At 34.2% G+C, this 27,032-nt stretch overlaps 1 protein-coding gene and 1 non-coding gene across 2 annotated transcripts in view; one reads left to right on the top strand and one right to left on the bottom strand.

The window, feature by feature from the left end:
• Nucleotides 1–657: 657 nt before the first annotated feature.
• Nucleotides 658–27,032, bottom strand: part of C7H1orf141 (chromosome 7 C1orf141 homolog) — a 35,818-nt gene continuing 9,443 nt past the window's right edge. The window contains exons 3-6 of the mRNA XM_076862578.1: nucleotides 26,563–26,672; nucleotides 3,958–4,030; nucleotides 2,582–2,768; nucleotides 658–1,236 (exon numbers count right to left, since the gene is read on the bottom strand). Coding sequence (XP_076718693.1) covers nucleotides 658–1,236; nucleotides 2,582–2,768; nucleotides 3,958–4,030; nucleotides 26,563–26,672 — 949 coding nt within the window. The remainder of the gene's footprint in view (nucleotides 1,237–2,581; nucleotides 2,769–3,957; nucleotides 4,031–26,562; nucleotides 26,673–27,032) is intronic.
• Nucleotides 22,634–22,740, top strand: LOC143405409 (U6 spliceosomal RNA). Its single transcript, XR_013092106.1, has one exon. It is a non-coding gene; the product is annotated as a U6 spliceosomal RNA (small nuclear RNA).

Below are 27,032 nucleotides of genomic sequence, written 5' to 3'. Positions count from 1 at the left end.
AATATATTTTATAGGCTTTGCTATCAAAATTATTTAACTTCAACTAAGAATAAGTTGTTCTTTTAAATTATTTAACAATTCATTTTTAAAAAATCAAATTTACACTTGGAAAAAGCACTATATATAGTGAAGTTCCAATATCTCTAACAAAAAAAAGTTACTCAGAATTTTACAAAAACTCTTTTAATTGTATACATTGTTAATGTGATACTATTTATCCATGGTTCTCTAAAATGCTGATAATGATTAATTCCACAGTGATAAATTAAAGGTATGTTTGTCTCATTTGATATTCAACAATGGAACAAGCTTAGTAGCTTCCAACAGCAAATATCTGGTTAGTGCATGTCATTCTTGGTCTTGAATCAGACTTTACTCTAGGAATGCTAATGACTGATCAATCTAATTGAGATAGTAAAAAGTCATGGACTAGTCCCTCTAATTGATAATTATTTCCCAGTGTCCTATTATTTACTAAAAAAATGTTGATTTTTCTCCATTGGACCACTGTCGATTTGTAACTCCAGTTTCTATGCCTTGCTTTCTTAAGCCATTCATTAGAATATTACAATTTGAATTTCTTTTATCATCTTGAAACTTGGTTATTTGCTTCCTGTTACCAAAATACTACTGTACAAATGACATCTTTGGAGGCCTTTAATCATCTTTTGACAACTTTAACAAATCATCCAACGGTGTTACGTCACTTATTTTATGAACTTCCAGTATTTTTTTCGAAGGCTTTGAGTAGTCTTTAATAGGTGAGGCAGTGAATTTGTGTGTGTGCACCGGCTTCACTGTAGAAAGCATTCTTTCAAATTTGTGAGTTTTATCACTCTTTTCTCGAATAACAGGTTTATCAAAATAGCCCACACATTTTTTTGTGAAATGGGAAAAAGTCGGTGAGATAGTATAACTTCTACTCCAAAGTCTGTCTTTTGATGGCTGATCACAAGTGTTCTTCACTGTTTTTTGGTCCACTCTCAAAGGTGTGGCTTGTTTATCTTTTTCAAATGTTATATGTGTAGTTCTTTGGGGTTCAGAAAAGGTAATCACTTCATTGCCAATAAAAGATTTGAGCATCACACAGTTTCTTTCCAAAACAAAATTTGTTCTTTTATGAGGGTAAAGTTTTTCATTTTGCCAAAGATGGGCAGAAAGACCATTTTTTGAGAAAAGTAACATTTGAATATATTTTTTATCATGGAAAATTATGGGATTTGTGTCCTTTTGTTCCTGAGAATTAAAGGAAAGAATACTTAGTCATAAGTCTATTGAGGTAAAAAGCTATAAATATTTTAAATATGAAAATAAAATTTTCATATAGGATAGAACATTGGGATGGTATTTTTTAAGTTTCTATCTTCTGTAATTTAAAAAGCATACCAAAAAATGATTATGTAAAAAAAACTATAAGAGACATAACTGATTGTAAACCAAAATTACAAACACTGGGTTATTCTAGTACAAATTCAAAAAATTTAAAATTATCTGATAATGGTTATATCTATTGTAAACCAATACTTAGCATAATACTTAGCATACAAAAAATATGTAACATATATTTGTGGAATAAAATAGCCAAAATAATAGGTTGACTTAAAGACAGACTTTTTACCACAATAATGGTGAAATCTGTTTGTATGATTTGCAATTTTAAATTTTCCCCTCATTTCCTTTTTTAGTTTTCATATTCTCTGTCTTGTCCTAAGTAAAAAGTTTTAACTCCAAAGAAATTGGTCAAATACATATATTATCAGTATTTATTTGGCAAATGTAAATCAATGATTGTTACTTTTTCTTTAAGGCTGTAATTAGTGAAATAAAAAATTAAATTCAAGCCTGTCTCAAGAGACTAAGACAGGAAGATCATGAGTTCAGAGCCAGCCTCAGCAAAAGCAAGACACTAAGCAACTCAGTGAGACCCTGTCTCTAAATAAGATATAAAAATAGGGCTGGGAATATGGCTCAATAGTTAAGTGTCCCTGAGTTCAATTCCTGGTCTCCCCCACCCCAAAAAAGTGAAATTAAATTCATCTTTTATGAGTGCTTTTGACGTCTATGATTACTAGAAAAAATATTTAGTTTTGTGATCACAAGATTTCCTATTAAGCCACAGTAGTGAAAGTCTCTTATATTTTTTGATCTGCCCAACACCTTAGGGAATTTCCTACCTTACAGGTCTATGTGTCCTTAGGTGAGGCAGAAACTATCTTAGGCAGCCTTTCTGGGGCTTGAGCACAGGCCTTTGATATAGGCTCTGCCAATCAGATATACCTAGGAGAGTCTTCAGTTCAGAAAAAGGAGGCAGTGTGAAAAATTGCAGACTGTGGAAACTACTCTAGTGAGGGTGGTAGAGACCATATCTAGCTTTGAGAGGCATCAAGAGCAAAGGCCTTAGAAAGTGTAATCCCTTCAGTATCAGTTGTGAACTGATCTGTACAATCGCAAGGGCCCCAGTGGAGTAGTCTAGAGCTATACTTGAATGATTCCAGACTAGATAACTTTTATGACAGGTTTTCTTTTTAGCTTTCTCTGAAGTTCATAGTATTAGTATTTATCAAATAATAGTAGATATTACCATTTGAGAAGTTTCTGTCTCTGCTGGACTAATGTCCACTATTTTGGCATTTGGATTTTTCAGTTCATCCTCAAAACACAAGGGGAGCAAGGTGTTCTTTCTTACTGAACAGTGGTCACTCAATGGATCACTTGTGATTGGCTTCTTTTCTTCTGTACTGAAATCATTCGTTGGTGGAAGATACTTCCTTCTGAAAATGAACACAAGTTCAAGGAATGGTTTATTGGATTAATTTCAGGTTTTCAGTTCTTGTCTGCCTCTGCTTATCCCTATACAAGTCACTGACGACATCTCCAATTCCTGTTCCATAGACTTTCAACCAGATAAGATCATCAGTCTGGTTGTGCAGCAGGAAACAGCAAAGCAGAGGTGGCAGCAAGACAGTCTTTTGTGGGACTTTGAGGTGGGAACGGAATGTATTATGTAGGTTGAGGAGAGCATACAAGTAGAGAATTCTTAGCCCCGCCCTTTAGTGAGAGTATGAGAGAAGCTTTGCAGATTCATGTCAACATAAGGTGACTTTAAGTTTTGTTAGGAGGATGAAATAAGCATAAAGAGGATTCCAGGTCTTCCTGGGCTCACTCAGGATGTGGATAGTGATTTTAGGCTAGTCACAAGGGCTTATTATTGCAGGATGGAGGTGACCTGCAGCAAAGGTTTGACAAAGGTGAAGTATAGATAGCCTCGAGGAAAGAGAACCAGCCTGGAGGGCATGACACAGACTCAGAGGGCCTTCCACACCAGTGAGAACCAAGAATGGGCCATAGCCAAGCTCAGGGAGAACACGCCATGGGTTTCATGAATCCTGGGGTTGCCAATCCTGATAGCAGCACAGGTACATTGGTCAGGTACATTTTCCTCATTCTCAGAATTCATTGAGCCCCTCACCTGTATACTCCTCAGATATTATCTTGGAAAGAAACAGAAGAATGAGTTAAACCTCAAGAGATTATTCATCATTGCTCTAAACAGAGTTTAAATACATTGGGTTAATAGGACTTTTTAAAATTATAGAGGTTTAGAGGCTCCTGAGAAAGATCAGAACTTGACGGAAAAAATAAAGAAGCTACTTTTTTTCACATTCATGTTATAGTGTGATTAAATTCACCTCTCTACTACAAAAACATAACTCTGTTCCCTCTGCTCATTTTTTTTCAGGGCTTCCTCGCCAGCTAACTTTGCTCCAAGTCTGGACGTAATGCCTATTAGCTGAATAGCCTTGGACCATTCACTGGATGGCACTATATGGAACTAAATGTTGAAAATAAGCTAGAATAAATTCATTGTGATCAATTATAAAATTAAAGGAAAAACTCATATCCTACTAGAAACATCACTGAACTGAATAGAATGTTAAAAGTTTTAAAGTGAATTACCTCTTATTTACATCATCTTCTAAGAAACCAATTGACTCCAATGGTTTTCTAGTATTTTTTCCGATTTGAGCTGAAATTATAAAAGATTTTCATAAAAGACACACATATATTACGGCATTTAGAAAATATTTGTATAAAATATTTTACAACTTAAAATACTCTAGCAATACAGAGGGCAGAGCATCACACTCCAGAAGACGCCACCTGAGAGGAGAAGAGAGAATATTGCTGCTGAGAAGAGAAGCTGAGAATATTTTCAACTCCAATGGAAAGAATTCTATAACTTTTCATCAAAAAAGTTTTTTCTCTAGTTCTTTAATTGTGACCTTAATGGCACATGAACATTTATACAGTTTCAATTTTTTTTTCTACTTCTCATTTCTAGCATTTTTGAGGCCAGTTATTTTACATGGATTAGTTTTTGTGAACTAGGATTTTTGACTAGCATATTTTAGTTTTGTTTTGTATTCCTTATTTTTATTTTTAATTAAAAAATTTTCTCCTACTGTTTTGCTTGATTCTCTCTTTTCTTCTGCTAACAGCCAATCTCTATTTTTCTCTTTCACTCTTCCTTTAATATGGACTTCTATCTTCTCTCTTCCTCCTTCATAATCATCACATCCTATATCATTTCTGTTTTATCTTTGTCTATTATTTGAAAATGTAAACCCTTTTGCAAACTTGCTGTTTTTATTATGGGCAATAACTGATCATATTTTTTCTGTTTATTGTGATAATTAACATTGTAGACATCATAGCAGAAACTATTTGGTTTAATGCTGTAAATTATTTGCGTTGGTTGTTGTTATTACTTGTCTCCCCCTAAACAGTGAGATACTGGAAAGCTTCAGGGATACTATAAGTCCACAGGGTAAAAACTCTACGGCCTCAGATCCATACTGTTATATAGGTAGACATACAAACAACATGAAAAAGCAAGGGAACAAATCACCCCAAGAAAACAAAGAAACTCCAATAACAGAATCCATTGACACCACAGTGAAAGAAATGTCAGAGTAGGAGTTTAGAATGTACATGGTTAAACTGATCTGCAAAGTAAAGGATGATGTAAGAGAGCAAATACAGAGAGCAAAAGATCAGTTCAATAAAGAGATAGAGAGTGTGAAAAAAAAAACAGAAATCCTTGAAATGAAGGAAACAAATTAAATATTCAATAGAAATCATCACTTACAGACTAGGCAACTTGGAAGACAGAACCTCATGCAATGAAGCAAAATATATAATCTTGAACATAGAGTTGACCACAGAGAGAAGATGTTAAGAAACAATGAAAAGAACTTCCAAGAATTATGGGATAATATGAAAAGACCAAATTTAAGATCTATCAGGATAGGTGAAGGCATAGAAATATAAACCAAAGGAATGCACAATCTTTTCAATGAAATAATGCCAGAAAATTTCTCAGATCTACAGAATAAAATAGAATATCAAACATAAGAGGCTTACAGGACCCCAAATGTGCAAAATTACAACAGACTCACATCAAAGCACAGTATAATGAGAATGCCTAGCATACAGAGTAAGTATAGAATTTTAAAGGCTGTTAAGGAAAAAAAATATCAGATTACAGATAGGTGGAAACCATTACAGATCTCAGCTGATTTCTCAAACCAGACCCTCAAATCTAGGAGGTCCTGGAATAACATATACCATGCTCTGAAAGAAAATGGATACCAACCAAGAATCCTATATCCAGCAAAATTAAGCTTCAGATTTGAAGATGAAATAAAAACCTTCCATGATAAACAAAAATTAAGAGAATTTTCAACCAGAGAGCCTGAAGTTCATAATATTCTCAACAAAACACTCCATGAAGATGAAATGAGAAAAAAAAAAAGTGAAAACCAGCAAAAGGAGGAACAATACTAAAAAAAATAGTCAATCAAAGGAGAAACTAAGTCAAATTAAAAACTAGAAATAATCCAAAATGACTGGGAATACAAATCATATCTTAATAATAACATTGAACATTAATGACCTAAGCTCATCAATCACAGACTAGCAGATTGGATTAAAAAAACAAGACCCAACAATATGCTGTCTCCAAGAGACTCACCTAATAGGCAAAGACATCTGCAGACCTAAGGTCACAGGATGGGAAAAAAACATATCACTCACATGGAGTCATTTCTTTCTCTGGATCATATTACTTCAGTTGTATTCAGACTCAGAGACAAAATCCTCCTAACTTAGAGGAGCAAGGTGTTGAAAGGAAAATTGATAACAGAAGAGACAGGAGGCTAGTTCCTAGGAACCATAAAAATAATCATAGGGAAATTTATTTCTGTGAACTGTGTATTTAGTGAAACCTTTCCTGACTCTAAGGTGATGGTGGCAACGGGTACTCTGTCCATTTGCATGTGAGGTGTCATTTGGATTTCATTTTTTTTAATCCCTTTTTTTTGGATAAGCAATTCAGTTTCAGGAGGAATTTAGTCAAAGAAAGGTCTCACAGCCCATGGGCCGTTTGATGGAATCATTTCGACATTGCATACATCCAAAAATGATTCCTGGGAAATAGTTTCCTGTCTCTTCTTGTTGTCAACTTTCCTTTCAATACCTTGCTTCTCTATGTTAGGAGGATTTTGCCTCTGAGTCTGAATATATTTGGAGTAATATTCATGATTCAGAGAAAAAAATGACTAGTCATGGCCATCACATTTCTCTCAAAATGCTGCCAACATACACTTGGAATACTGTTTGACTTGCAATGAGGAAAGAAATCCCACAGGAAGGGTTTCTATCCTTCTGCAGTCTGTTGTTGATGGACCCAAGGTGAGTGTGTGCATGTAGTCTTTGTGATGATGCTGGAAGACAATTAATGGGTATGTTTTCTACTGGTTCTTTTAGTGTTGTTCCTTTGTCCCATGAAAAGGAATTGTTCACTGACATAGGAATATTCCTTTGATTTGCTTCGTATTGTAATATGTGGCAGATTTTCTACGTGTCTAAAATAAACCACCCTAGAGTACTTTCAATCTAATAAACTTTCCTTCTTTTTGTGATTCATTTTGGCCAGGATAAACTTGTATTTATTTTTGTCCCCAGAAGTCTTAATTTTGAACTTAGATTTTAAAAAAAAGTTTTTAAAAATACTTTTATACAATGATTCGAGAAATTTTTTAGACATCTGCTTCCTAAAAGAGTAGAACATCCTGCCATTGCTCTTAGAGACAACAATTTTCTTCAGGGGAGAATAGAGTCTTTTCCTGCTTGAAGGAGTAAATCTTGAATGATCTAAGCTTGTGTTTTTTAAACTGTGATGAGTCACCCATTTATGTTTTGTGAAGTCAACTTAGTGTTGGCTGATTAGCCTTTGAAAAACATGAAAGTGAATAAAGTATAATAGAATGTCTCACATAAATCCTTAGCAATAACCATACAAAACACAGAAATATTGCAATCAAGTTCAACTAACAGAAAGAAAGAGAGATAATTTGGACTCCGTAAACCTGAATCTTCTAGCATATAGCAGAATATCTAGATCTATATTTGTATATCTCTATATGAGTGTAATATTAAAAGATATTTTTTGTCAGGCTTACCGGTTACACTCATGTAATCCCAGAGATTCTGGAGGCTGAGGCAGGAGGTTAATCATAAGTTAGATGACAGTCTCAGAAATTTAGCAAGACCTTGTTTCAAAATAAAAAAATAAAAGGGCCAGGGCTGTAGCTCAGTGGTAGAGCACTTCGCTTAGCACATGTGAGGTATTGGGTTCAATATGTAAACACTACATAAAATTAAAATGAAAGTTATTTTAAAAAGATAGGCATTTCTTTAAAAATAAAAATAAATTAAAAATAAAAAGAGCTGGGGTGTTGCTCAGTGATAGAGTATCCCTGGGGTCAATCTCCATTACTGAAAAAATAAAAGAATTCCTTACTGTGAGTCATTTTAAAAGCTGGAAAAAATGATTTAAGCTAATGGTTACTTGTTGGTTTAGTTATGAATACATGAGGCTATTGTAGCCAAGGAGACATAATGGAAAGTCTTCTTTGGGGGAACATTTTTTTTTTTGTTTCATTCTTACAAAGGGATACAAAAAGCTTTTCTCTTTTTCAATGGACATTATTATCCACACAGTTATCTAGAATATTAACTTTATCAACTTTAAGAAGGTCTAAGCAATTTAGTGAAACCCTGTCTTAAAATAAAAAATAAAAAGTGCTGGGCATGTTGCTCAGTGGTTAATGCCCCTGAGTTCAACCCCTGTACAAAAAAACAAAAACAAAACAGAATGGTTTGTGAGCAGTGGTTCACACCTGGAGGACAATTAACGAGAATATTTTTTTACTGGTTCTTTTAGTATTGTTACTTTCTCCTAGGAAAAGAAATTGCTGACATTTGGAATATTCTTTTGAATTGCTTCGTATGTGGCAGCCTCCCAGTGGCTCAGGAGGCTGAGACAGGAGGATCGCAAATTCAAAGCCAGACTTAGCAAAAGTGTGGCTTCGAGCAACTCGGTGACTCCCTGTATCTAAATAAAATATAAAATAGGACTGGGGATGTGGCTCAGTAGTCAAGTGCCCCTGAGTTCAATCCCTGATACCCCCATAAAAAGAAACAAACAAAACCCAGAATGAATCAATGAATAACGAATCAAATCACATGGTAGTTAGAAGACTAGAAAGCTAGAAAGATTCTATATGCTATATGTCTTATCAAGTAATCTGGACTTTATCATTTTTGTATTAGAAAGTCTTGAGATGTTCTTAAAGTCATGACATATATGGTAGTATGATCAAAGATTGATATTCTTTAGTAAAGGATTTTCTTAATGATTGTATTCTAAATTTAAATGCATTTAACTTTCGGTTATTTCAATAGTAGCATGCAATTTGTATACCTTTGAAAGTAGAGTCTCTTCCTTTTGTATAAGCATTAGATTGATTGCTGGATATAGGAGAAAAGATTGAAGAATTCAATGATCTTCTACATCCTTGTCTATTCTGTGAATGTGGAATATGCAAGGGCTCTTCATTTTCTGCCTAAATATTGGGAAAATTAAAAGCTATCTTAGAAATTATTTCTTCCCATGAGTCTATTGATACATAGTTTCATTTGATTATTCATTTATTCATTCACATTCCAAGTCTCTAATTATAACAGCTATCTGGTTCTTTAAATATTTTCAAATATAATATTTTTTTTCAGTCTCAAAAACTCCTCTGAGATGGACATTATCACATTATCATTCTTTTTTAGTAACTTTTATTTCCTTTGTCTTAAAACTTAGCCTTTATATTAACACAAATTTATTTCTACAAATGTAAGCAAACATCTAAAGTTCAAATACTAAAGAAAAAAAACTTCTCTGCTTTAATAGAAATGTACTCTCACCACATAGAGTAGGTACATCTCTATGATCAGAAGAGTTCTGAATAGAGAAAAAACAACTAGAAAAAAAATGATCCAGCTTTTCCTGAATTAGTTTCAAAGATTAGATCATTTATATATATTAAATTACAGATACCTTCACTGGGCTGGGGATGTGGCTCAAGCGGTAACGCGCTCGCCTGGCATGCATGGGGCCTGGGTTTGATCCTCAGCACCACATACAAACAAAGAAGTTGTGTCCACCAAAAACTAAAAAATAAATATTAAAAAAGTTCTCTCTCTCTCTCTCTCTCTCTCTCTCTCTCTCTCTCTCTCTCTCTCTCTCTCCGCCCCCCCTCTCCTTAAAAAAACAAGAAAAGAAATTTACTTCACTGGTAAAAAGACACATATAGACTGAAATGAATGGATGGACAATGATATTCTACACAAATGGAACTCCTCCAAATTCATTCTATGAGTGTGGCATTATCTTGACACCAAAACAAGACAAAGACACAACAACAAAAGGAAACTACAGGTCAATAGCACCCATAAACATGGATGTAAAAGTCCTCAACAAAATACTAGCAAACTGGATTTAATAGCATTTTTAAAAAGACTGTATACCATAAACAAATGGAATTTATCCCAGGCATTTAAAGACAGTTCAACATAGTCAAATCAATAAACATGATTCATCTCATTGATAGAATGAAGGGTAAAAATCAAATGATCATTTCAGTAGATGAAGAAGAAGCTTTTGGTAAAATGCAACATTTATTTATTTATTTAATATTTATGTTTTAGAAGTAGTTGAACACAATACTTTATTTAATTTATTTTTTTATGTGGTGCTGAGGATCGAACCCAGGGCCTTGCACATGCTAAATGAGCATTTTACCGCTGAGCCACAACCTCAGCTCCACCCCCAACATTTTTTATGATCGAGTTCAACAGCATGTACAGCCAGAGGAATGAGAAGTTATGGTCCATTTGTGTACAATGTGTCAAAATGCTACTGTCATGTATAACTAATTAGAACAAATTAAAAATTAAAAAGACTTTCAACAAATTAGATATAGGGAAAAATGTACCCCAACGCAATAAAGTCCACATAAATGACAAACCCACAGCTAACAACATACTCAATAGGGAAAACTTGGAAGTTTTTCTCCTGAGATCTGGAATAAATCTAGGATACCCACTTTATCACTCTCGCTCAATATAGTGCTGGAATCCTCATGAGAGCTATCAGGCAATAAAGAAATAAAGAAGGAAGTCAAATTGTTCCCATATGGCATGTTCTTATGTACAGAAAAACCTAAAGATGTAACCAAAAAATTGTTAGAACCAATAAATTCAGTAAAGGGGTAGGATAAAAATTCAATTTATAAAAACTAGTAATGTTTCTATATAAATCATTAATGAACTAGCTGAAAAAGAAATAAAGAAAGCAATTCCATTTACAGTCACTACAAAAACAAAAAAAAACACCTTAAAATGAAATACCTTGGAATAAATTTAACCAAGAGGATAAAGAAATTGAAAAACATCCATACACACAAATAGAAAGACATCCCATGTTTATGAAGTGGAAGACCTAATATTGTTAAAATGTCCATTCTAGTGAAAGCAATCTACAAACTCGCTGCTATCCCTATCCCAATTCTGATGGCATTCTTCACAGAAAGAAAAACAATGGAAAACTTTTATGGAGTAACAAAAGATCCCAAATAACCAAAGCAACCCTGAGCAAAAAGAACAAAGCTGGAGGTATCACAACACCTGACTTCAAAACATATTACAAAGTTATTGTCATCAAATCCTATTGGCATTGTACTGGTGAAAAAACAGACACACCAACCAAGAACCCAGAAATAAAACCACAAATTGACAGTCAAGTGAGTCCAACAAAGGTGCCAAGAACATATGTTGGAAAAAAGACTCCAATAAATGGTGTTGGGGAAACAGAATATCCATGTGCAGAAGAATGAAACTAAACCCCAACTTTTCACCATATACAACTATCAACTCAAAATGGATAAAAGACCTAGATGTAAGACGTGAAACTACTAAAAGAAAATGCAGGAAAAACACGTTAGGCTATTGATAGGGGCAAAGATTTTTTGGATAAGACCTGAAAAGCACAGGCAGCAAAAATAAAGAATAGACAAATGGTACCATATAAACTAAAATGCTTATGCATAGCAAAGAAAGCAATCAGCAGAATGAGGAGACAAATTATAAGATGAGAGATAATATTTGCAAACTTGTCATCTGAAAAAGAATTAATATTCAGAATACATAAGGAACTCAAATAACTCAATAGCAAATGGACATGTGAAAGGTTCTCCACAAGTCAGGGAAATGCAAATTGAAACCACCTCGAGATATTATTGGTTATCATTTAAAAAACAAGAAAATTCTGATAAGGATGCAGAGAAAGGGGAACTCTTGGATACTCTTGGTGGGAATGCAAATTACTATAGTAATTATGTAAAACAGCATGATTTCCTCAAAACACTAATAGAACTACCACATGACTCAACAATCCCACTATTGGTTATATATTTTTTAAAAAATCAGGAAGCTGAAGAGATTTCTGCACTCTCATGTTTATCACAGGACTACTCAGAATAGTCAAGATATGGAATTAACTGAGATGTTCACTGATGGGTGAATGCATAAAGAAAATGTGGTCTAGATATACAATGGAATATTATTCAGCCATAGAAAAGAATGAAAACCCTTCCTTTGTGGCAACATAGATGGAACTGAAGGATATCAATGTTAAGTAAAATAAGCCAGACACAGAAGACAAACACTACATGTTATCACTTGTATGTGGAAGTTAAAAAAGTGGGTCTCACAAAAGTAGAGAGTATAATATTATCCACGAGAGGCTGAGAAGGGGAAGGGAAGGGAAGACAGAGAAAGGCTGGTTAAACAGGTAATAAAAGAAATTCAGTTAGTGCTCAGTAGTAAAGCACTTGCCTAGCATGCCCAAAGCCCTGGGTTCAATCCTCAGAACCCAAACCCAAACCCAAATACAGTTAGATAGGAAGATTAAATTCTAATGTTCTATAGCACAGTTGGGTGACCATAGCTAATAATAATTTATCAGACATTTCAAAATACCTAGAAGAGAGGATTTTGAATGTTTTCAACACAAAGAAACAATAAATGTTTGAGGCATTGGATATGCTATACCCTGATTTGATATTACACCTTATATATGTGCATTAAAATCACACACTGTAATCAATAAACTTGTAGTTATATATGCCAATTAAAAATTAGAAAATTACCAGACCCAATATATATTTCAATAAAAATTAAAGAAGAAACCATTGAGGAACCAAGGCCTTAGGGAATCAGCATGCATGTGAATTAGGGGAACGGGTGAAAGTGTAAACTTTAAAGGGGCGAGTGCTTCTGAGTTAATACTACATTGGACCATGCTGTTTACAGCCACACCCTGCTGAGACCTCTTTACAATTATGGCAAAGCAATCAAAAAGAACAGTCTATAATAAAAGGAAAGCAGGGAGGTGTGCATTCTGGAAAGGGAGGGGACAGAGGGACTTGGGGGTGGGTCAGGCAGATATCAGTACATGAGAGAGATTTCTCACAGACAGATAATTGAAACTTCAAGTAAGCATAGCAGTAGAGTCAATAAAAAAAAGGTATGCTGTTTTCCTGATGAGATCTGGAGCAGGCTTAGAGGTGGCAGATATTAAGGGCGAGAATGAGAAAAAAGTTATAAAGAGACAAGTTAACTAAAATGCTGTCTATAAATTTCTGAGCCATTTGCTCCTTCCACCATTTTTCAGTTGCCCTATCCTACATGCAAAGTTACAGGAAATCGCATTTAATTAATCCCAGGCTAAAATAAAGAACACCCTTCTCTAAACTTTCTGCTAGTGTAGATTTTAGACCCCAACAGCCAGCTCTTCATGTTGGCTTCTGAAAGGAGGGCTACCAGAGAAACCACCCACTCTCTACCATCTTAGCCTAAAGTAAAGAAAGGCCATAGAGAACTCTCATATACCAGGAAGAGTTAACTTTGCAACCCTGGGGAGAGGATTACATATAAAATTGATGGCAGCTTCCTAGAAAACTTAAACCTATCTGCATCTTTTTTTTTTTTTTTTTTAGTACCAGGGATTGAACCCAGGAGTGCTTAATCACTGTATCCCATCCCCAGCCCCCTTTTTATATTTTTTTAGAGACAGGGTCTTGCTGAGTTTCTTAGGGCCTCACTAAGTTTCTGAGGCTGGCTTTGAACTTGAGATCTTCCCACCTCAGCCTCCTGAGCTGCTGGGATTATAGGCATGCACCACCACGCCCAGCTGCTTATGAACAAATGAACAGTGTCTCAGTCTGGGCTGATATAATAAAATGCCTTAAATTGGATAATGTCTAAATAATAGAAATTTTGATTCTCAATATCAGAGGCTGGCAAGTCTAAGATCAAGTTGGTAGGAGATCTGGTGTCTGATACAGACTTGCTTTCTGATCCATCCACAGATTTTTGTTTCCTTGCTATGTCCTCATGGGACGGGAAGAACAAACAGCTCCCTCACACCTCTTTAAATAAATTCCCTAATCCCATTTATGATGACTCCTAAAAATCCTGTTCTTAATACCATCTCATTCAAAGTTTCAAAATGTGAATTTTGAGGGGATACATACAGACTATAACAAACAAGTCTGACAAAAATCAGAAACTTCAAAGATATATATGATAAATGAAAAACCCTGAAACTGGAGGAAATATGTAGTTAAAAATAAAACAGAAGGAGACCCTCACTGTTATACAAAATACATGTATGAAGATGTGAGGAGAAAAAAAAAGAATAGTGTTATCCTAGATTAGGTAGAGAGAAATGATGGGAGGGGAGGGGAGGGATTGGGGAGGTAAGAAGGATAGTAGAATGAAACAGACATTATTATTACTGTGTGTATATACGTGAATGCATGACCAATGTGATTCTTCAACCTGTATACTCAGAAAAATAAGATATTATATCCCATCTGATTCAAATGTATGATATGTCAAAGTCATTGTACTGTCATGTGTAACTAATTAAAACAAATTTAAAAATCATTAAAAAAAAACAGGTAAGAATTTAAGAAAATGAACTTCAATATCTTTAAAAATTTTTTTGAGAACAAATGTGACAAGATTCTCCAGGGGAAAACAATTACCAAGAATATGAAAGAAATATGGGAAATTTAAAATATGATTGCTGAACAAAAATTCAGTAAGAAGATTTGAAGGAAAAGCTGAGGAAAATTCCCATATTAAAGGACAAATTTTCAAAAACATAAAAAATAAAACTGGGAGTTGTGATGCACACCTGTAATCCCAGTGACCCAGGAGGCTGAGGCAGGAGGATTGCAAGTGAGAGAACAGCCTCAGGCAATTTTGTTTGATCGTATCTCAAAATAAAAAATAAAAAGGAATGGAGATATGTCTCAGTGGCAAAGCACCTCTGAATTTAATTCCCACTACTACTTCATGGAAAAAAAGAAAAAAAAACAATAAAACAATACAGAGTATCAATGCAAGAAGACTAATGTCAGATCATCAGAGAACAGAGAAAATAGTGGGGAGGAAACTGCAATAATAGAAAGAAATAGCGGGGGGCATTAAGTAAAGACATTTGGCTTTAAAGCAGAGTCTACTAAGCATTTAACAGAATAAATTGAAATAAAATTTCCATACCTAGGCACATCCTGAAGACATTTCAGAGCAATGTTTTTAACAAAAAGGTCCTACAGTTTGTTTTAAAAAAATTTTAAAAAAATTGATACAAAGATTGAGAACTTCTCATAACAACATTAAATTACACAGCTCAGTGGAACATTGTCTTTGAAATGTTGCAAAAAAATGATTTTGAATCTCTAATTCTACTCAGTCAAATTACGAATCAAGTATGTGTGAAAAATAAAGATGCTCAGCTATTCATGTGCCACTTCCAGGGAAGATTTTGACAATGTATTCTAGAAAAATAAAAACAAAACCCAACATGAAATAAAAAGACATAGGATGCTAGAATCTGGGAACTAAATCAGGAGTGCAATGAGCCTGGTGACAGTGACAGAGGAGGCTTACGAGAAATGGGTCAGGTTTAGAATGAGAAGTCACCAGTCACCAAGAACAGTTCCTCCAAGAAGACTGGAGTGGGTGCCACTCAGTGGAGAGGATGAGTAAGACACTTGATGGTATCCACATGCCATAAGAAAGTGGCAGTCTTCTTTTCTGGAGGCCGAATGTCTTAGTGGTCAAGAGCAGGAATTGGACTGCTGGGTTCTCCTGATTCTGTTCCATATTTGAGCTCAGGGATGTTGTTTGTACACCTCTGCTCATTTATAAGCAGGGATAATAGTACTTGATTTGGTTGTTGAGGGTGTGAGTTTTATTTTAATATAATTGGCACACACCTAAGTACCATTGGTATTTTCCATTGATATCACCATTCTCCACAAGAAAAAGAGAAGTGAGCAGAAATTTCAGCAATAGAAAATACAAAGGTGAACAACACAGGTGTGGTCCAAATAAGAGGGAAACTAAAACACTCCACTGAGTAACGAATGGAGACTAAGAGAGCCTCTTGTTCTGTCTTGTACCCACTGAAAGGAAAGGTTACCCTAACAAAGCGTTACTTGGTTCTAAGATGAATGATTATTTAAAGGGTCATAACAATAGACATGCTGTTGACAGCATTTTGACTTTTAGAATTAACCTACTTATTGCAAAGTGAAATGTAATCCTTGACCTAAAAAAAGCAAAAATATTACTTAATATTCTTGATCTGAGGAACGGGGTGTGGAGGAGAGTGGGAGGGAAGGATAGGACTGCTACAATCTTCATCTTATATGGGGGGAATCAGGAGCTAGTGATTATAGATGATAAAAAAGAAAAAAAAACCAGATATATATTTCAAGTTAGAAAAGTTAACAATAGAACCAGCAAAAAAAGTAACTATCAAATATGCAGAAGAGGCACAAGCGGTGAAATAGGAAGTAGTGTAAATAAGTTAATTCATAATCTTTGTATTGATTATTCAGTAGCTATGTTTAAAGGTGATGATTAAAAAAAGCAGTAGAAACTTATTTTTTATAAATGTGGAACTAATCCTAAGAAATAAAGCCCATAAAGATTAAACATGTCTGCCTCTGACAGAGGAAATGAGAGAGAAGCAAGGATGGAGAGGCTGTGTGGTCTTCTTAGCCTTTCTGTTCAATTTAATTTTTAACATTGTATGGACTTTTTATTTCTTAATGAATAGGTTACATGTTCTGTATAAGATGCTAGAAAATTTATTACAATGAGCACACTGATTTGTGATGTGATCATATAAATTTTAATTAATCATGAACCTAAATAACCTAAGTAGATGAGGATAAAACTGATCATTTGGATGGTGGACACTGCTAGTGTTTTTTTAAAATTATAAATATAGGAGTATGTGACAAAATATAATGGTTATTAATTATGGTTACTGGGTATGTCTATCTTCATATTTCTTTCTCCATATCAGCAATCATCAGAGTTAATAATAAATAAATAAATAAATACCTAAAACACTCTTTTAAGTGATTTTTCCCTTATTGATTCTCTGGATTAATTTCTTTCTCTAGTCCCCTAGATACAACCTGGTGAATAATGCCCCAGGGCATCTCAACACCCAAGTTAGCTAGTTACTTTTCAGTGTGGCCATGAAAACCTCACTCAATGATTATCAAGAATTAATATTCTAGTTACTTGGGAGGCTGAAGCAGCAGTATCACAATTCCGAGGCCAGCCTCAGCAACAAAGAGAGGCCATAAGAAACTTAGCATGTCCCTGTCTCAAAATAAAAAAAAAAACTGAATAAATAAATAGAAAAACTGGGAATGTAGCTGAGTAGTATACATTGTATACTGAGTATACTGAGTAGTATTGGGTTCAATCCCCAGTGCCAAACACAAACAAACAAAACCTCAAACTAACAAAAAAAGAGTCAATAGTGTTGCTTCTAAACCTATTTATGGTAGTGGTTATTATAATTATATAATTTTATTTAAGTTGAGCGTGCTCAAAAACATGATCTTGGCTACACATTAAAAGATTAACAAACAGATATAAAATTTTAATATTACAAATTTAAATAAAATGTATGCATGTATATGTTTTAAGAAATTATATATTTTCTTTTCTGTTGTTCCCACACATAAAGTTTTATATAATATCAGAGATAAAATTAATTTATATCCTTATGCTTTTGAATTGTAAAATTCATTTGATTCCAGAATCTAAAGAAGCATATATAGATTATTAGGGCTAGTTCAAATTTCTATTACGTAGCAGTAAGTATACAAATTATACCTACCTCCGTTGTATTCTTAAGATAATGAAGGAATTTAACAGATCTTGGTTTTAGATTTTCTTGTACTGGTTCTAAAGAAATCCAAACACAAATGACATTTTCATGCTTATCTTCTTGGAAAAAGTGAATTTTTAAATAAAATAGAATTATATGTGCTATTCAAAAGAATCCTTTGGTTAATTCTTTTGAAAAGAAAAGTATTCCCCCTCAACCTACACTTTTCTGCTCCCAATTATGAGTTTTATTAATCTAGTTTCTTGTTATTTTTGTCACAGTACTGGGGATTGTACCTAAGACCTCACACATGTTGGATAAGCATGCCACCACATAAGCTATATCACCAGTCCTGGATTTTCTAAAAGTAAGCATAGTGTAAAAGTGAAGCATACAGACTTTGAATTTAGCCACACTGCATCCAAATCACACCAATTTTGTGAGTTCTACCACCTTAGAAAAGTTACTTATCCTCTCTGAGTGTTACTTTCCTCAGCTGTTCAATGATGGTCCGAGGATTCAATGAGATGATAGATATAACAATATGGAGTCTGATATCCATTAAATTAAGAGCTATTTATTGATCAGCTGCCCTATGCCAGGTGCTGGTGCTGGATCTTGGAAATGTGTTCTTACCCAGTGATGCACACAATTTTAGTGGGTAACAGAAAATAAATAAGCAAAAAACCAAAGGATGAAATAATGATAAATTGAAAGACATGCTGTGACAACAATAAACACATTTTGGTGAACAAGAATGATAGAGGGATAGACGAGAGAGTTTCTCCTAGAAGATGCTATCTACTGACATTAGCAAATGAGGAGTAGCTGTGGAGCTACAGAGCAAGAGTACACATGAAAATCAAAGAAAGATCAATAAAGGAAAGGAAAGGGACCAGGGGGAGGGAAGAGGGGAAATACTGGGGAATTATATTGACCAAATTATATTGCTACATTGTGGGCATGTATGAGTATGTAACAACAAATCCCACCATTACACACAACTCTAAGGCACCAATAAAAAATTATATATACATATATACATATATATAAAATATATATGATAAAAAAGAGTGAATGTGTCTGGGCAGAGAGGAGGAGGAAAGTCACTTCTTTGTGACAACCTGGCAGTTATATGGAAAGGAGGCCGGAATGTGTAGTGGGGTAAAAGGCAGGGAGGCAGGGGAAGAAGTTGAATGCATAGGTGAAGGTCACAAGACTCAGTAAGGTCACAAGACTCTTTATTTTATAAAGAGTACAGACTCCATCCAAAAGGCAGTGAGAAGCCATGGAAAAGGCTTTAACAGGCGATCATCAACAGACTTTAAAAAGATCACTCTGGTTTTAGAAAAGAAAATATATTAGAAATTTCTACTACCATTACAGAGGGTCAGCCAATTAGTACCAGCACCCTTGTTGAAGGCAACTGAAAAATTTGGATGAGATATTTTTTTAAAAATCTAAAGAGCATCAAAGAGCTAAAAGGTATAAGGGAACGTCTGGTCCTAAATCTAGAAGAAAGTAAGAATTCAGATATGTAAGCCCAGCAGGGAAAGCCCTTTCTGCACTGAAGGTATTTGTGATAAGAAGCTCAGGTCTTGAAAGGCACATGAATTGAGATCAAAAGCCGACCAAAGCCCTGAAATGGAATATTTGATTTATTCTTCTGTTTGTCACCTCTCCCCAAAACGTCACATGCATTCGTTTTACCTGGGATCCCAGAGGGTTACAACCTTAATTCAGAACAGACAAGCTTGCTGATAGAGTTGAAGCTAGTACTTCTGCCATCTGTGTGTTTCAGGGAAATTAAAGCCTTGCATGTGGATTATGATAAGTATTCATTAGTATTGCCTCTAGATACCTTGCAGAAATAGTAAAAAAATCTTCTCTGCAATAAGATATTATCATCCTAATTCTTAATTTTTCCTGTATATAATTTTCTAAATAGTGACCAGCACACATTCAAAGATAATAATGCAAACAGGAAAATATAATATTTTAAGAGTGAACCATCAGAAATAATAGGCAATGATGAAACAGACCATTGATGATTGCAGTTTCCAGGCAGGGAGCAAGAGATCAGAATGTCTACTATGTTTAACAAAGTAAGAGACAACCCTGAAATAGACATAAAAGTAAATTTAAAAACCATAAAAGTAACATAGCAGATGTGAAAAAGATACATTCCTATTTTTTCTTCTAACATATTTTAAAATTTTATATACCTTTTCACCTTAAATAATAGATCTGGTTCAGTAACAGATGAAAATGGAAACATAGAATATAGGTCTGAAGAAAGAATTAGGAACTCATTAAAGAAAGATAAAAAAGAGGGAAAATGCAGACAGAAGAGGATAAAAATCTAATATATATCTTATCACTATTTTAGAAGGAGAGGATAAGAATAAAGCATCGAACATGATTTTTGGAGAAATATGGATGAGGATTTTCCAGAACTGGTGAATGAAAACATCATACAGATTTACAAAGTTCAAAGACCCTTAGGCAATATAAATAGAGACAAATCGATCCCTGGACATATCATAGTCAAAACACATAAAAGCAAGAAAAGATAAAACCTTACAAGCAGTCAAAAGAGAAATGGCAAGTAGGCTGACTTACCAATGACAGAAATGGAAGTCAGAAGGTACTAGAAGGAAATTTGCAACATGCGGAAAAGAAAACAACTTTCAACCTAGAAGTCTGCACTCAAGAAAATATTCTTCCAGAATGAAAGTGAGATAAAGACTTGTTGGAAAAACAAAAATTGAGAGTGCTTACCACGAGATGACGGTAAAATTCCAAAGGAGGAATTTAAGACAAAAAAGAATGCCAGATGTAGACAGAGAAGTAAAAATTTAAGTGAACAAAGACTTTGTAATAATAATAATGACAATGTCTTATGGGCTTAAAATATAGAATATTAAAATATACAACAGTAAGAGCAGAAAAGTTAGGAAAGGAGTAAAATAATTTGCATTCAGACAATGGAATGAGAAACCAAACTATGAAAACATACAAAGAAAACTTAAATGCATTTTACTGATGAAAAAAAGTTTATCTTAAAAGGTTGCACACTGTATAATTCCAACCATGTGATATTCTAGAAAAAGGGGAACCTGTCAAGATAAGTGATTAGAGGGGTTTGGGGTGAGGGTGGGGAGGGATGGATAGGCAGAATGCCAAGGAGTTTAGGTCAGTGAACTTCTCAGCATGATGAATGGTGAATAATGTCATTATATGTTTGTCCAAACCCATAGAACGTTTAATACCAACAGTGAAACCTAAAGTTAAATGAAGATGAGGGGGATAGTGCTGTGCCACACTACACACAAGTGACAGCAAATTTAATCCTCTACTGAACCATATTGTTAATAGGGGAGAGTAAGTTGGAGAGAGGCAGGAAGTATATAGGAACTCTGTGCTTCCCACTCAATTTCACTGTGAACCCAAACCTGCTCTAAAAAATAAGGTCCATTTAACAAAAATGCAATGGAAACAAACAAAAAACTACATGAAAATTACCTTCTTATCCTTGTGAAATTATTAATGTTGACAAGGGTTTTCCAATGGTGCACTTCAAAATACTATTAATCATGTCTTTGTTTTTAATAAATACAATATTAAAATGGATGATAGTAATAGTAGACAGAGAGCAGTAAAATAATTTAAGGGTTCTGTCCAGAGGAGGTAATATTAAGTTGTGAAAAAGTGCATACTGTAATTTCTAGTGTGATCATTTAAAGAATAGAGAAACAGAGTACATATATAACTTTCAAACTAATAAAAGGGAAAAGTGAAATTTTAAAAATCAATCCTAAAGACAACATAAGAGAATAGAAAAAGAAGCAGAGAATAAACAGGGTGTATAGAAATAAGATGGAAGATTTAAATCTAAAGATATCAGTATTCACATTAAGGATAATGTTCCATTCCAAAGAAAATAAGATTAGATTTTTTCAATTTAACAACATGATGTTTGCAAGAGATAAATTTAGATCACAATATTATACAAAGTGGTAATAAAATGATTTTTTAAAAAAGGCATACCATGCCAATGCTAGATAGAAGAAAGGTGAGATAACTGTGGTAACACTGATTAACAAAGCAGTCATATAATGAAAAAAGGGTTCAATTCACTGGAAATATATAATAATTGTAAATTTTGAAAAACAAGGCAAAATTTGACAGCATTATAGGAAAAACAAGTCTGAAATTTTTCAGTTATTGACAGAAAAAGCAAGCAGAAAATTTTACCAATGATGTAGAAGAACTGAAAATCAGAGCAAACAAATTTGATCTAAAAGACATAGGTAGAACACTCTACCCATTGCAAAATATACATTATTTCCCAGCATCTACAGTGCATTTACAATGAACTTGGTGGTCATGCTAGTGCTAATTCTGTAGGAATAAAATTACATGGAGTGTAACCTCTAACCATGTGCAATTGTGCTAGAAAGCAACAATAAAAAGATAAATAGAAAAGTTCATATAATTTGAATTAAAACATATACTTGTAACTACTTAATAATGGGGATAATAATGGGAATTTTAAAATAGTCATGGTTCTCTGGGAAACATTACTCTGCCAGATGGCAAAGCTTATTTTAAGAGACAAACATTAATGTTGTGTGGTACTGATTCAAAAATGGACCGAGAATCTAATGACACAGAGTAACAACCCCAGTACACAATCCACGAGTGTTAGGAAGAGAACAGCCCTCTTAATAGCAAGCTGAGATAACTGGCTATCCATAGAAAAAAATTAATCAGACCCCTACCTACTCAAAATTTATTTTCAAATCATTTAACTATAAAAATAAGACAATCTCTTTACAATCACAAAGGACAGAAGGACTTCCTAATTATAGTACAAAAAGTATTAGTCATATAGGTAAAGATTTGGTATATTTGAACTTATTAGTGTAAATAAATTTCTGTTCATCAAAAGGACACAATAGGGTGCTTGCTTGGGCAGCACATACACTAAAATTAGAACAATACAGAGAAGATCAGCATGATCCCTGCGCAAGAATAACACACAAATTTGTGAAGTATTCCATATTTTTTATAAAGACACAAATGGGTGTGAATATACTTTGTGTACAACCAGAGACATGAAAAATTGTGCTTTATTATGTAATAAGAATTGTAATGCATTCCACTGTCATATTAATAAATATAAAAATCATAATAAAAAATAAACATAAATAAAATGCCTTGTATTTTCTACTTAAGAAAAAGGATATAATACGGGGCTGTGGATATAGCACAGTGGTAGAGTGCTTGCCTGCCATATGAGAGGCCCTGGGTTCAATCCTAACACCACACATTCTCTCTCTCTCTCTCTCTCTCTCTCTCTCTCACACACACACACACACACACACACACACACACACAAAGGGAAAAGACACCACATAAAGAGTGAAAGGAAAACCCACAGAGAAAGAAAAGATATTCATAATACATGAAACCAACAAAAACTAGTAACCAGAATATACAAAGGAATAAATAATAGACAAAAATTGAATTTTTGTAAGTAGGAAACATGTTTTTAATTTTTATTTTTCCCACATGTTTATTGGCACATTATAGTTATACATACTGATGGATTTTTTGTTACATATTCCTACATGCACACAACCCACAATATACCAATATAATTTGACCAATATCATTCCCCAACACTTCCCCTCCTCCCCACTCCTATCCCCGAGTTCCTTTTCTCCACTGATCTCCCTGTGATTTTCACCACTCACTTTCATTTTCCTTTTTTCTCTCTAGCTTCCACACACAAAAGAAAACATATGACTCTTAATCTTCCAAAAATTGAATTTTACAGTGAGCTTAAAACATGGGTGGTTTCTAAAAGTATAAATTTAATTGATCAATAGTCTATGAAAAAGGTATCTACCTTATTAGTAATCATAAAATGCAAATTAAACCACAATGACATGCTATTATTATACATGACCAGATAGGTAAAATTTGAAAAATTGGCAATTTCAAGTGTCAGTAAATAATCAGAACAATAACACAAAAAAAAAATCTCAAAAATCTGGTAGGAGAATGAATTGGTACAAACACTTTGGAAAGTTTGCTCTTATTTTTTATAGTTAAAGATAAGCATACCCAGTAATATGCTCTTGAGAAACAGTAGAATACATAAATATGAATGTTCATTTTAGCATTGTAATGGCTGAAAATTGAGAACCCCAAATTCAACAGTAGATGGATAAATTGTGAAATATTCACACAACAGAATATTCTACAGCAATGAAAATAAATGAACGACACCTCCACACCTAATCCCAGCCACTCAGGAGGCTGAGGAAAGAGAATCTCAAGTTTGAGGCCAACCTCCACAATGTAGCATGACCCTGTCTCAGGATAAAAAATAAAAAGACTGAGGATATAGATCAGTGGTAGAACATCCATGGGTTCAATCTCCAGCACCACAAAAAAATAAACAGAACCCAAACTACAACAATACAAATGACCTTATGAATACAAGGCTAAGAAAAAGAAAATATAAATAAAAACATATAGTATGATAACACTTATATATAGTTTTTTTTTTAAAAAAAATCAGAAATATACAGAGAGTAAGAATATAAAGAAAATGAAGGAAGTGATTTCCTAAGAAGTTAAGGTAATGGTAACCTTTAGGAAAAAGGGAGGGAGAAATTATCTGGAAAAGGTAGAGATCTTGGGAATATTCTATTTCCTGATCTGTTTTCTTATTATGTAGGTGTTGGATTTTTACAATGGCTGTTATATTTTACATTTTTATATTATATGTACTTTTTGGTCTGTTATTTCTTAATTTATAATGGTTTAACAAGAAAGAAGGAAACTGATTAGAAAAAAGGGCAAGAATGAAGGAAGTACCAGTTGGCAAACTCCTGTGGTTGTATTCATGGTGACAATGGCTTGGATTACTATGGCAGTAGCAGAAGTAATGAAAAGAGATGAATTCAAGATAAGTCAGAATGGAAAGGACTGGACTTGGGCCGTGAGAGAAAGGGGAATCACAGATGGCTTCTGTTCCAGGCCTGAGGATGCTGGAGGAAGAGGTGGGGAGAAAAGGTTAGGGAGAAAAGGTTAGGAGTAATGATTGGGATACGGAATTGTGTGTCTTGTTCTAGGCATTGAGTTTAAGATGCCCGTGAAAGGTTTATCTAGAGGTATCATTTATGTTGTTCGATATAGGCATGACATAAACGAAGTATTTAATAGCATCTCTATGCTATTTTAAAACATTAAGACTGGATATGATCACCTGAAGAAAGTGTAGAAACAGAGGCAGGCTCAGGACTAGCTCTGATTAAATGCACCTACATAACAGGGAAATTAAAAAAAAAAAAAAAAAAAGGAGACATTTTGAGATAGCAAGATAACAGACGTGGGTCCCAAAAGCTCCAAGATGAAAGTGACGGAAGAGGGAGCCATCAACCAACTATATCAGTATGGAGAGGTGGAAGAAAATGGGAACAAAGAGATATCTTTGGGATTTAGCAACGTGGAGATCATGAGTAATATTGAGCAGTGTAGTTTCAGAAGGGTGAAGGCAGGAAACTGGATTGAAATAGGTTGAAGTTTAAACAGGAATTGAGCAAGGAGCCCAGTGCGGTGGCGCAAGCTTGTCATCTCAGCTATTCAGAAGGCTGAAGCAGGAGGATGCAAGTTAGAGGCCAGCTTGGGCAATTTAGCGAGACCACTGTCTCAAACATATAAAACAAAAAGGTGCCATGGATGCCATGGTGCATGCCTGTAATCCTTGGGAATCAAAGGCAGGAGGATTGTAAATTCAGAGTAAGACCCTAAGTGACTTAGTAAGACTCTGTCTCAAAATTTTAAAAGTTTTTAAAAAGGGCTCAGTGATTAAGCACCCTGGATTCAATCCCAGATACCAAAAAACAAAAAGCAAAACAAACAAATCTGGAGATGAAGTCCAGTGGTAGAGCTCCTGCCTAGCATGGATGAGGGCCTGGGTTCAGTCCCCAATAGCAAAAAAACAAAACAAAACAAAACAAAACAAAAAAACAAGAAATAAAGGCAGCGAGTATAAACAAATCTTTTATATTTAGATTATAAAATATAATTCAGAAATGAGGCAATGTGGGCAAAGTGGAGACAAGGGGCCTTGGTCAAGGAGACTGAGGACAATGATGTCAGTGAATGGCTCTTTGATAATGGCAAAGAAAGTAAACCAAAGGCAACAGCACACATTCAAATTCTCTGAGGGTCTGTACTGCTGGTTCGTAGTTCACTGATTCCCCAAATTTCTAATCCTGAAAGTAAGTTTCTATTAAGCAAAAAAGGGAGGGAGAAATTATCTGGAAAAGGTCAAGATCTTTCTCCATCTAAATACACAATTTTAAGTTGTCTCTTATTAGGCAAAACTGATTATTTTAAGTTAAGCAAGTTGATTTTTATTTAACCATAACAAGGAAACTCCTAAGGTTACGCTGAAAGGAAATTCAGGTGTCTGCTGTCCTCGTAGAAGAAAGAAATACTAAAGATAGACATAAAAAATACATTCATGAATTATGAATTGTATAAATTGTCCATTGTGATATTTAACATCTCTTCGTTAAATTCTTTATTGCTCATACCCTTCTTTCAACAGAGACATTAAATTATCAAGAACTTTGAAAACATACAATAATATATAGTAAATATTTAAAGCACCCATTAGCAAATCAAAGGAGAAGGAAACATGTGTTATAAAATATTACCTTTGACTTATTTTCTTTTTTTAATATTTATTTTTTAGTTTTAGGTGGACACAATATCTTTGTTTTATTTTTATGTGGTGCTGAGGATTAAAGCCAGTGCCTCACAAGTGCTAGAAGAGCACTCTACCACTTGAGCCCCAGCCCCAGCCCTTGACTTACTTTCTTGATTTTTTATGTTTGTTGGAACAAATTGTGATCTTAAATTTAACTTTTCAGAATCACTCTTTCTGGGTTCAGGTTCAATTTTGAAATAGACACATCTGAAAGACATAAAAAACAAATCTAAATTAAAAGAATCAGAAAATTTACAAAATGAATCTAAAAAACAAATTTGGAAAATATATAAAGTCCCAGTTATATAAATTTAGATATTAAACTAATACTATTATAATAAAAAATATAAAAGATTGAGCAGGAGCTGAAAATACTAATGTTAATCATTTGAAACAGAGGGGACAAGAACCCCACTGTTGTGATAGGATTAAGGGCAGTCCAAGGACAATCACTCTCCACAAGCTAACTAACCTTTTCAGAAAACTATGCTGCAAATTAGTCCCATGAGAAATTGAGGGCATTGCAGATCTGAATTATCATGGTGGGATACAGAGTTAGGGAGAGTC

Source organism: Callospermophilus lateralis, chromosome 7 (genome assembly GCF_048772815.1).
Source record: "Callospermophilus lateralis isolate mCalLat2 chromosome 7, mCalLat2.hap1, whole genome shotgun sequence".
Classification (NCBI taxonomy): Eukaryota; Metazoa; Chordata; class Mammalia; order Rodentia; family Sciuridae; genus Callospermophilus; species Callospermophilus lateralis.
The sequence above is the reverse complement of the archived record's forward strand: the minus strand, read 5'-3'. Positions and strand labels throughout refer to the sequence as shown.